Below are 11,995 nucleotides of genomic sequence, written 5' to 3'. Positions count from 1 at the left end.
GGAAAGAAAAACAGCGAGGAAGAGGAACGGTGATAAAGGACAAAAACAAAAACAAACAGACAAAAAATCCATATATCGATCACCTGGATCACCTGTCGAGCAAGAAATAAGAGAAACCAAGCAAAAAAAAAGCAACATAATAAACAACATCACAATGATATATGGGAATATAACAGTAAATACTAAATATTAAACATTATTGTGCAGCACGTAAGATCGACAGCGCACAGTGTGCTTTGAGGTAGGAGCCAAAAAGGGTGTAGTTTGTGTGTGTGAGCACCTGTGTGTACACCTGTGAGCATGGACGCGCTTGTTTTTAAAAGGTTCCTTCATGCAATAATCTGCTAGAGGGTGTGGGGGGGCCACAGCCCCGTCCTCCAGGGCATGAAGCAGGTGTGGAGGAGATCCAAACTCCAGACATCCAGAGGCCCTCAGAACACAAGAGACCAAGGAAGACCAACAGAGGGGCAGCCGCGCCACTGTCCCAGAAAGAGCTGAGGGGAGCCCCAGATGAGGGGTCATTCAGCAGCGGAGCAGAAGCCAGGGGGGGTTGCAGTGACGTGCCCGTGAGCTCCGCCGGCAGCCAGCTGTGCCAGAGTCACAAAGCTATACTCTAGCCCCGGGTCTAGGTACCCTTGCCCCTGGAGGGGGAAACTGCACCCAGACCCAGGTAGTGTTACCCTTTTCTCTGGGGTGGAGAGAAGCAGACCGCCCCGACTCGGCAGCAGCAGGGAGGCCCCACACTCCAGACCCCAGTCGGATGGCCAACTCCTCCTCCCAGCCCCCCCGCCCCAACAGGCAACAGAGAACGGGGGTGTGTGAAGACTCCAAACCTCCCTCCTCCCGCTCGTATGTAGTGTTGATGCATGTGTGTTCTAAGGTGCATTTAAAACCCAGGAGGGCATGGAGCTACCTGCCAGAGAGCAGCAGGTAAGCACATAGCCCCTCCTGATAGCCCTCAGTGTCTATATGCACTTAAAATTGAGAGGTGGGCAACGACGCCAGGGGTGAGACCAGAAGTTTTGGTCTAAGTTAACCAGACAGAGAGCAATTTGAACAATACCTCTTAATTTTTTACTACATGATAAAGAAATTCTGTTGTGGTAAATGAAAGAAATGTGTCAGCATGATTTAAATTGTAAGAAATAAATGTTTAAAATTAAGGAAGAAGAGAAAGTTTCTGTCAACTCACAGAAGATATCCTGTTGGGTTTTTGTTTTAGTGTGAAAAACCAAAAATAAAAATTCCACGACACATTCTCTAGAACAGGAATCGTGGTGGAGCCTGTCAAAATAAAAGCCCCCGCACTGCTTCGTTTTGTGTTCCAGGGGAAATTTAAAGGCGTGGCATAAAATGATGATAACACGAAGCACTCAGCCCAGGCACGTGAACGCATGCGCATATGGATGCGCACTCACTGATCCACCGTATATGACATTACCGATTATTTTACATATAAATCGTTTATAAATATACATTTCGACTGCAGAATATTTACATTTATAAACATTTTTAGAGATACAAAAAAAAAAAACAAAAAAAAAACAACCACGCACTCAGGAACACCGGAAATACACGTATTTCCGTAACAACAGCATCGCTCAGTGGTCGCGTCTACGGGTTACCTCCATTGTTAAAGTGGAATTATTGAATCCATAGAGTGTGTTGGTGTTTGGGATGTACCGGGATAAACGGGAATGGCTTCACTAACACTCCCGTCTCTCTGCTGGGCTCAGCTTTTCCTCTTTGTCGTGGTTTTCGCTGAAGGTGAGCTCTCCTCCAGCTTCCACTTTCTCTTCGGTTACACCACAACGGCAGTACGCGAACATTCCTGTTGTTTACTGTAAACAACTGTCACGTATTTAAAAATAAAATAAAATAGAAACATACAAGCTGCCTCAGGACACAGCGAAACCTCTGAGGCCCGAGTTTCGTTCACATAAAGGACACAAACAAACAGAAAGCCTCCTGTCATAATCCCTTCACCCTGCCCGCCATGACAGACGTCACGAGGCGAAGGACGGAAGTGCAGGAGACTTGATAAGGAGTAGCTCAGCGAATCAGACTGATTAATAATTTTAATATAGAAGTGGATGAAACTACAAAACCCGAAAATGCACTTTGATCTGGTGGTTTGTTTTTCAGGAATCATGCGGCTGCATTTTCCTGTCTTTTCATGGATGCTCCCAGTTTCTCCTCTGCTAAAGGAGACAATGAAGGAAGCATTATTCGCGAGCTCAGCAGAGTCAGGTGGTGTAGCTGGCAGGTAGACTGTTGTGCACGGAGGTCCAGTCCCAGTTACCAGGTAAAATATCCTCTGTGGAAACCCAGCAAACATTTAAAAAAAATCTCAGATGTTAAGTCTTTAGTGTGATTTGGCGCATCTCAAATAAATGAATGAATAATCCAACAAGCAGCTATATTAATACTGAAACAAACAAGAAAAGAAGGTAAAAATATTCCCTCCAAACAAAACGTATAAATTCTAAAAAGGCAAATCAGTCTGTGCATGAACACATTGCTCCGCCCATCAAAAAGTCACCTATCCGGTCGTTAAGTCTGACGTCACTAGCCGTGTCTGGGCCTAAACTCCGCTGCAGGTCCATATATCAAACGATCAGTAAACTTTAGTTTAAACTAATTAAACTTTCATTTAACGGAGTTAGAAGTTAGCAGGGAGTTAGCTCGCTAGCTTCTATCTAAATACAATATAGCATGTCCTGACTGCAGGGTTGTGGAAACAAATTAAAACGTACAGCTCTGTTATCACTTCCAACATAAATGAAGACAGAAAACTAAACAGCAGTGACGTTTGTAGGGTTACTGAAGTTGGGCTAGCTTGTATATAATGATGTGCTACATGACCGCTAGCGACACAGCTATGTTAGCATAATATAAACAAGCTAACTTTTTTTCCACTCGATAAAAGTTAACGTGAGTGTTCTCGGTGGTCAGGAACAAATGTAATCGCATGGCAGGATGCTGTAAAAGGACCAAACTTCAGCCAGGAGAACAACTGAGATAATCCATCCACAATACGAGGTTAGTCATTCATATACTGCTGCATGGGCTGGGTTGTAGTTACATCCTAAGGTTTTAAAAACTGAGCTTAAATAAATGATTAGCGGTAATAAAAGCCGAGGGAGGTCAACAGTGATCACTGACTGTTTTAGGAGCTTTTTGAGATTAAATAGAAGAAAATACAAAACATTGAACATGTCTGTTCAGCCTCCTGCCCTCTGGAAAGAGATACAGAAGTCTCCGCTCCCGCACTACCAGGCTCACCAACAGCTTCATCCACCAGGCTGTGAGACTGCTGAACTCTCTTCCCTCCCGGCTCCCAGCCAGCAGAATCACCAGATTGGCAGAAGTATAGGAAGACAGATTGGACTCTACCCCCCCCCCCCCACGCACACTCTCCAACAAGGAAACACTCTCTGAACCAAGAACTGAAAACATTCCTGACTTGCGTTGCAATTGCACACACCTGCTGCTATATATATATATTTTTAGTATTTCTTTTAGCACTATTTATATTATTATATTTTATATATATATTACTATTTATTACCTTATTGTTAGGGCTGTTTTTGTTGTGCATCTGCACCTTATTGTTGTCAATGTCTACGCATGGGACAGTGTGAAACGTAATTTCAATTCCTTTGTATGGCAAGTACATTTGAAGAAATTGACAAATAAAAAGTATTCTATTCTATTCTATTCTATGTTAACAACACAAAAGCCATATTAAACGCAGACTACTTTAGACCCGGAAGTAGGATTCGTCGCGTCATCACTTAACGACCGGATTGTCATTAGGGATGGGTATCGTTTAGGTTTTATCCGATACCAGTACCAAACCGGTACTTTTGAAACGGTGCCGGTGCTTAAACGGTGCTCGAACCGGTGCTTAAACAGGGCTCGCAAAATCGTAGCCCGACGTCCTGGAGTTAGCGATTTTGCCAGTCGGGCTACCAAAATCTCTCTCTGCCCTGCCCGTCGGGCTATCGTAGGAAGGAAAAATATATGTCAATGCTTTTGCATTCTTTCGGAAATGTAGCTGGGTAATTATGTCATTGGCATCGGTGAGCCACTGTCAATATGTGACATATTGAAATCGCGTTTGAATTTGCGCTTGTTTTTTTGCTTTCACTTTGCAGTCGCGCGAACTGTGTATAGAGAGCGACAGTACTGATTGGTGAGTGATGATAATTTGCGCACCAATTCCTCTGACATTGTCTTATCAATCGTTAGCTTACTATGCAAACATGACAAGTGAAATCTCCCGCAGCAAGCTTAAACATGTGAGAGGTTGATCGCGCAGAGAATCGCTGAGCGTTATGTGTGTGTGTGTAAAAGCAGCAGGATTTATGTTTTAGTTCTGCTGAGCCAAATAAGACAGGTCAGGGTGAAGAAGTGACAGCCAAAGAAAAGTTTACCGCAAAACGGAAAAGTTATGACAAATCAGACTATAAGGCAAAAAGAAAGTGCAGCTTTATGGTTTCATGGACAAAAGAATTTCTGTGGCTGCAATATGACGAGCTAAATAACCAGGGCTGCACATAAGTGGTCCGCAGGTGCGCATTCGCTGTCAAAATAAAAAACAAGCACAAGATAAGAAGTTGCAACGCGTGTTTGCATACATAAGATTTTCTGGAGGAGGACAGACATTTGTTTAGAACTCTTAAAGATGTCGAAGAAGCTCCTTTAAGCAATTACTTTGGTGTTCCTCCACCTCTAAAGAAATGTCAGGAGTCCGAACCACAAAAGAAGCACGTATTCTCGGAAAAGTGGTTGCAGGAGGTGAGCTGGCTTGAAACAAATGATGAACGCACAGAGATGTGGTGCAGAATGTGCCGTGAAAATCCCACTCTAGCGGACAAAAACAGTGCTTTTTATATGGACGCAAACGCGTGTTGCAACTTCTTATCTGCTGCGCGTCTTTTATTTTGACAGCGATGCGCACATGCGGACCACTTATGTGCACCCGTGTAAATAACATAATGTTCTGCCGGGTGTGTTGTTGGTTTTCTCTCGATTTCTGAGTCGACAAGCGCCTTTGTTACTGGGACCAGTCATTTTAAGAAAGGCCCCCATTAGAACCCATGAGAAATGCAAGAAATGCATTATTGCTCAGTCTGCAATATCTTTCCCAGAACAAACACCAATTGCAAATAACATACTAAAAATAAACCTGAAAAATCTGTTTAGAACAGCGTACTATGTTGCAAAGAGTGAACTACCACTGGCACGATTTAGCAGTCTTTGCAAACTTCAAAAAGCAAATGGCCTCGATCTTGGTTCCACTTGCCTCTTACCCATGACTTCAGTGGAAATTTCAAATTCAGGATCTGACACAGACTGATTCATGTCCTACACAGTTCTTACAAGTTCATAGAAATTTCTGTTCAATTAGAACCAAGTATTTGAGTTGATGATTGTAATTTTTATACAATGTTGTAATTTGTTTTTCAACAATTTTTTGATTAATGTTTTGTTTCCTTTACAATATTAAACATTAAAGTATAATATTATAACGGAAACAAAACATCAATCAAAAAATTGCTCTCTTTTTTATTCGGGCTACTTAAATTTATTTTGGGCTACCAAAAACTGAAGAGTCCCTGCCCGAAGGGCTACCAGGGATTTTGAAATTTCGCGAGCCCTGTTAAAGAATGGAGAACACAAACTTTGTCCAAAAACCTCTCGTGTTCAGCTGTTTTTTTGTAAAAAGATAACAATGTTAGCCTTTTCTGCAGCTATGTGGCATATATGGTATCACTCTTGGCTGGAAGCAGTGCTTAAACAATGGAAAAAACACAAACTTTGTCCAAAAACCTCTCATGTTTAACTGTTTTCCACTTTTTCTTTGGTCATTTTGGCCAGGGTGAAGGGAGTATCTGTCATCAAACAAGAATACAGCTGCATGTAACTACGACGGTGTTTGCTAGTTCACCTTACATGCATTAATGTAATAACGTGGTTAGCCTACTCAACGTAAATTACACACGAACAACATTAAGCTACTCACGCAGAGAAGAACGGCTGCTGCTGCCATCATCATCCGTCATCATTTCTGCTACACTGGCAGGGCTAGGGGCCAGGACTCTCCTCCTCTCCTCTTCGGGTTTTTGGGGGATGTTGCTAACTCCGGGTCCGATAACAGGCACCACACCCGCAGTAAATGTGCTCGGTGTGAGGTCTCGCAGCAAGCTATGAAATCCGGTGCATTTCTCGGCTTTTAACAAAATGCTATACCAGGTGTTTCATCAGATTCGAGGAGTTGCCTTCTTTGCACAGTACCAGCTTAAAGCACTTGTTGCAGGCTGCTGAGTTTGCATCTTTTGCTGTGAAGTACAGCCAGAATTTGACCGCTTTGCTTTGGGCATTTTTAATCTGTAGCTCTGCTCTAAAAGAACGTACGTAAAAGAGCCTACGTACCTGGGCCCGCCTACTACGCTCGCAAAGGTAAAATGATTGGCTAGAATCCAAAGTGTATGACATCTCAGGGAAAAAAAAATCACTGAAATAAAGCACCGAAATGTGCGCTGCTTTTTGGTCTGGTTACTACGGTGTCAGAACCGGTGCCATAATGACACCGGATACCGGTACCCATCCCTAATTGTCATTTATTGGATTGACGAATGTCGGTTGGAAAAATTTCACTTAGTGCCCAACTGTAAGGTCAAGTGGCCTCTGTTCTACTTCCACCTCCACAGCAGCCACAGGTGATGTTATCAATACCCACTCCTTTCTGTTTTTCCCCATACACACAAATAAATCAGGTCCATCCTCTGTGCTTTCTAGTGAGCGTTACCGCAGTGATCTTCTTCACTGAGAACTGAAACTTCACCCAGCTGCCCACATCTACTTATTTCTTCCTGTTTCCCAAAGAGCCAGATCATCAGATTCTCAAGTGTCTTAAAAAATGTCTTTAATATCTATCATTTAATACTTATTATGCAACTAACTGCATGTCTCTGGACTGTGGGAGGAAGCCAGACTACCAAGAGAAAACTGAAAACTGCTTGTATGTAACAGGAGTCTGATCTGACTCACAGCTTCAAAGGTTTGGCGACTTTCTTCTAAAATAAAGTACAAGAAGTTTTGGGGGTTGTTTTTCCTCTTATCTGTTTCAGCAGAGTTCACTGGTCTCTCTCTGATTAGCTGATGTAGAAGTGAACAGTTGTACTTTGACCTTTAACCTCTCTGCTCTGTGTTGTTTCCTGTTTCAGCCCAGAACACCATCACAGCTGAGCCTGGACAGGATGTAGTTCTACCATGTCGAATTCCAACAGGCAAAATCATCCAAGGTATGAAGTGGAACAGAGCTGACCTGGAAGAATATGTGCTTTTTTTCCGGGATGAGCGGCTGGATCCAGATGGCCAACATCCGTCTTTTAAGAACCGGGTGGATCTGCAGGACAGGAAGATGAATAATGGAGACGCGTCTCTGGTTCTGAAGAATGTGACGACTGCTGATGGTGGATCATACAGTTGTAATATTTTCAACAAAGAGACAAAATCATGGGAGAGCATCAACACCGTCAGCCTGACTGTTTCAGGTGAGTGAGTAGAGTTGAGTGTGTGTGTGATCAGAGGTGAAGCTGCTTCCTGGTTGTTGATGTTTGTTTCTAAAGATGTTGTTGATGAGACTTTGTAGAAAGCAGCTGGTCTGAGTGATGTGATCAGAGTGCAGTAGATAATGTCTGACAGCAGTTTGAAGAGGAAATGGATTCTGTTCTGTTCTTCACTCATCACCTACCTGACAGCTGACACCTCACACCTGTTTCTCACCTGCAGGTCAGACAGGAGGATCTGTTGGACTGATCATCGGTCTGAGTGTTTCTGCTGGGGTTTTTGTTGCTGCTGTTGTTGGTTTTTTGATCTACAGGAAACATGAACGAAAGGAGCGGGGTGTTAACTAGCATCCTGATGAACAGCAGGTTTCAAATGTCTCTACGGTTTAGTACGTGTAAACTAACAAAACACTAAACTTACAAAACAACACTGGTTTAAAAACTAAATGTTTAATTTATTCCTGGGTCACACTACATGACATCACTACAGAGTGCAGACAAATGATTTACCCGAATCGCTATAATTGAGAGAAATCCGGGAAAAAAATATTAGGACATAATAAGTGACAAGTTTCACCTGCTCTATTTGTACTTCAAAGGCCTCTAACACCTGAAATCTTTTATTGTATGAAGGTAAAATATTGTGTAGCTTCAATGTTCATCATCTATCCAGATCTATCACAATGACATGGAACCGCCCACCATATTATAAAGCCTTTCCATTTAATGTATTTAAAAGGTGGAGGTGTTGCTCTTCCATCACTGTCACTGGCAGGTCTGAATGAATACTGACCTTAAAGGTGAAGGTGAACCCTGTTTGAATGACAGCATGTTGTTTACCAGTTCATTGATATTAGTGAATGACTCTGGGTCAGAGATGTCAAACTGGTTTTACATCGTGGGCCACATTAAACTCTTTCTGTCCATGTAAAGTAGTTAAAGTGCACATTCAATCTGACATATCTCTGTGTAAGAAGGAGAAGTGCAACTTTACCAGCACCTCTGAGCTTTCTCTAATACATTTCTGTACCAGATGGTGAAAAAAACTGGAACTTTCTGTAACTTATCAGCCTGTTTATTGTTTATTTACTTTGGTGTCGTATGAATCACCTTTGATGAGGTCGGCAGCTGTAAAGGAATATGTTTTTTCCCCAATAGCAGCTTATTTTATTATTTATTCATTACCATAGAAAATGATAGCAGGTTATGATATGGATGAGTTACTCAGAGAATTGAATTTGTAATCTCTGACCTTTGTGAAGCTTTTCAGCTTAAAATGTCAGAACGACCAGACACAAACCCACGGCGTACAGGAAACTTTACTACACTACATAAGGAGCAGAAGACACTAAAATACTAAATAAAAACTAAAACATTTTCATGCTATAACATAAAAACTGACCTCGCGCATGTCAGCTGATCCTTTTGTCATTTTTAGTTTGTCATAGAGACAAAAAGTGACGGAGCATTTAGAGCAGAACATCCTAAGAGGAAGTTCGACTCTGTGGTTTTACAGTTACGCTGTGTGCAACTGTGAATAGTTCAAAGCAAAGGAGGAGTGATGTCAGTGTAGCTTAGAAAACAGTCGACAGCCAGGATCACAAACACTACACAGTTTCTGATTCTTTTCCTGTAAGTAACTCGTTAATGTAACTCTTCTTTCTAGATAACAATTTGATGTCAAACGTGACTTGTGTGTGCAAAGTAAAGGCTTTACTATTTTCTATCCATCCGTCCGTCTAGTGGCTCTAAGCACTCGCTGCAGTTGTTCGTAACTTCATCAGTGATGATGGTGAAACAACGGAGTAAACAAATGACATTAAATGTGACTAAATAAAGGGACCAGTGAGGAAGCGTCAGTACAACAAAAAGATGCAGAAAACAAAACGATGGAGTAAAAAAAAAAAAAACAAGGTTAAAAGGAAAACACAGCAAGTCTGGTACTGATGTATTTTGTTCTTTGGGGTCAGGAAATGACACTAAACATATTTACTTTGCACACAGGAACATGTGAGATATGGAAAATGTTCAAAACAAAGTTTTGACTCGTATTTGTTGATTGATTTATGACCAGCTGCTGCAGTTTGGAGCATGAATGTGATTCTTTGTTTATTTTCACTTGAATGTTCACTTGTTAATGCTTGTTTGCAACGTTCTGCACTACAGGAATAAAAATAAAGTTTAAAAATCATCACTTACTTGCTTTGTTTCTCTTCCTGTGGCGTTTGTGTCTCATGAGCACAGAGTTTCTTTGTTAGCAGGATTCATGCCGGCTTTCTTCTCTGTAGAATAGAAATTTCAAACAAAACTTCTTCGACTTCCAAGCTGCTCAGAAAAATAAAGAGTGTGCAGCTCCACACTGGGAGCATGGTTCATTACCTAGTAAGGCTATTTTCTGAACATTTGATTGGTCAGTGGGGGGTGATTGCAAACCTGCGCATCATAAGTTACCATGGTAATGTACCCAGGTAAGGAGTGAACCCCCTTTGTAGTGAACCCCAAAGTTACCCCTGAAGTTATCCGAATAAGCCAAAATCCTGCCTCACAGCACAGACCTGTGACAAGAACGTTGTTTTTTTCTTATTCTGTCGGCAGTGATGTCATTGGAAGGCGGCGTTAAACTAATCGAAAGTACGCCGATGAGTCAGCGTGTGTCCGTTAGTTTTCTCCGTTTATACCTGCACCATAATGACTCTGTTAACATCAGCCTGTCTCTGCCTGCCTCTGTTGTTTGTCTGTGTCGTGGATTTGGCCTCTTCAGGTGAGCTCTGTCCTATTATTTCAACTCAGTGATCAAAAAGCCTCGCTTACCTTCTTTTCTAATAAGGTTACCCTGACCGCTGTGGAACAAATTTGGGCTCAAATCGCCCCATAATATACTTTATATTCTCAATTCAGGAAGGAAGTACAGATGTGATGTCTGTGTGGATCAGCAGCCTTTACCTGTATTTACTTCTGTGACATCTGAGTGGACTAAGCCATCTCGCGTGGTTTGTAGTGACGCATGTCATGTTCTGCCATGTCCCACTTGTTCCTGATGAAGTTTGTTTGCCAGGATGATTCATCAGGAGCTCAGCTCAGATAAAGCAAATAGGAGTAAATCGTAAAAACTGCAGTGAATTCTGATGTTCACTTCAATCATCTTCATCTAATCTTAATTTAGAGAGATTCTGTGTGCAGCAACAATCATAACAGCAGCAAACAGCTGTATTTATCAAGGACTTTAACCTCTGACAGAAGTTCTGAACATAGAAATACATCAGAGGAAAATTTATATTACAAATTAATAAAATTACAACACTAAATAAAAGCATCAGCATCATTAGATCAAATTAAACACAGGTTTAAAAAAAAGGAATAAGTAAATAAACAAAACAAACATCTCAAACTGTCTCGGATGCCAAGCAGAAGAGGTCAGTCTTAATGACAAAGTGTAAAAGGTCTGTAGCGTGAAACAGTTTCCACAGTTTGGGAGCCGCTACAGCAAAAGCCCCGTCCTCACATGTTACATTTTATTTATATATAACTCTTAAAAGGGTTTACTGAGTGGTTTGACAGGCTAAAGCTGAAGATTTACACAGAGAACCGAACATTCAAATCACAAGAAAAGAAAAAAAGAATATACAAGAAAACACCTGAAAGTAAAACATGTCAGATGTAACCTCATCAAATGAAAACAATCCATTAGAAATTAGTTTTAAAGCTGATTTAAAGGAGGCCCCTGACTCTGAGCCTGATCTGCTTCCAAAGCCGAGGAGCAAAACCTTCACTGTAAAACAGCCGGGAGGCCTTGTGTGTATCTGCTGTACAGCTGGGAACCAGACCAGGTGGGTCTGTATAGGATAAAGAACTTTTATATCAGATATTAGCAAACTGCAGGCCTCTGCAGCCCAGTTTGAAATGTGAACATCTTCAAACTTGTAACTCTGATTAGCACACAGGTGTTTCCTTCATGTTTTCATGAATTTATTTTTGATATTACGTCACTTGTTTGACTTCTCAGCAAGCTGATCATTTTCAGGAATCAGGATCTGAATACTTTATTAATCCCCGAGGAAATTATGTGGTCACAGTTGCTCCAAGACTATAATATATTGTATTATTTAATTTATCTTTGTTAATTTCTCTTCTTACTAAGTTATTAATATAACAAATTTGTGTCTAATTATAAATATACACGCAAATATGTAGAAATGAAAAACTCTCTAAAACCCACAAGTTGAGAGAAAGGTATTAAAAATGAACTAACATACAATAATAATAAAAATGTCCTTTATTTGTTTTCCATGAAAACGTCTTTAAGACAAATTAACAGTTGGTTTAAATAATAATGGCTTGCATGCCCTGGGACAGACTGACAGAGGCGAGGCTGCCATATCGCACCATCGGCCCCTCTGGCCATCACCAGTAGGTGA

At 41.4% G+C, this 11,995-nt stretch overlaps 1 protein-coding gene across 1 annotated transcript; it reads left to right on the top strand.

The window, feature by feature from the left end:
• Positions 1 to 1,595: 1,595 nt before the first annotated feature.
• Positions 1,596 to 9,740, top strand: LOC146635114 (myelin-oligodendrocyte glycoprotein-like). The gene is made up of 3 exons (XM_085346469.1): positions 1,596 to 1,767; positions 7,236 to 7,565; positions 7,804 to 9,740. Exons 1-3 carry the CDS (start codon positions 1,698 to 1,700, stop codon positions 7,926 to 7,928), a joined length of 525 nt encoding a protein of 174 aa, XP_085202595.1. The 5' UTR covers positions 1,596 to 1,697; the 3' UTR covers positions 7,929 to 9,740.
• The last annotated feature ends 2,255 nt before the right edge of the window (positions 9,741 to 11,995 follow it).

This window comes from Diplotaxodon limnothrissa, linkage group LG3 (genome assembly GCF_057381915.1).
Source record: "Diplotaxodon limnothrissa isolate DT_005_m linkage group LG3, D_limnothrissa_male_GT1.1, whole genome shotgun sequence".
In the NCBI taxonomy this organism is placed as follows: Eukaryota; Metazoa; Chordata; class Actinopteri; order Cichliformes; family Cichlidae; genus Diplotaxodon; species Diplotaxodon limnothrissa.
Note: the sequence above shows the minus strand (reverse complement) of the source record. Positions and strands in the feature narration are given on the sequence as shown.

Excerpts from the sequence above, each read along its gene's own strand:
- LOC146635114 (XM_085346469.1), top strand. The coding sequence starts at position 1,698 with ATGGCTTCACTAACACTCCCGTCTCTCTGCTGGGCTCAGCTTTTCCTC. Across the intron at positions 1,768-7,235 it reads TGTCGTGGTTTTCGCTGAAG|CCCAGAACACCATCACAGCT; the intron begins GTGAGCTCTCCT and ends TTCCTGTTTCAG. Across the intron at positions 7,566-7,803 it reads CGTCAGCCTGACTGTTTCAG|GTCAGACAGGAGGATCTGTT; the intron begins GTGAGTGAGTAG and ends TCTCACCTGCAG.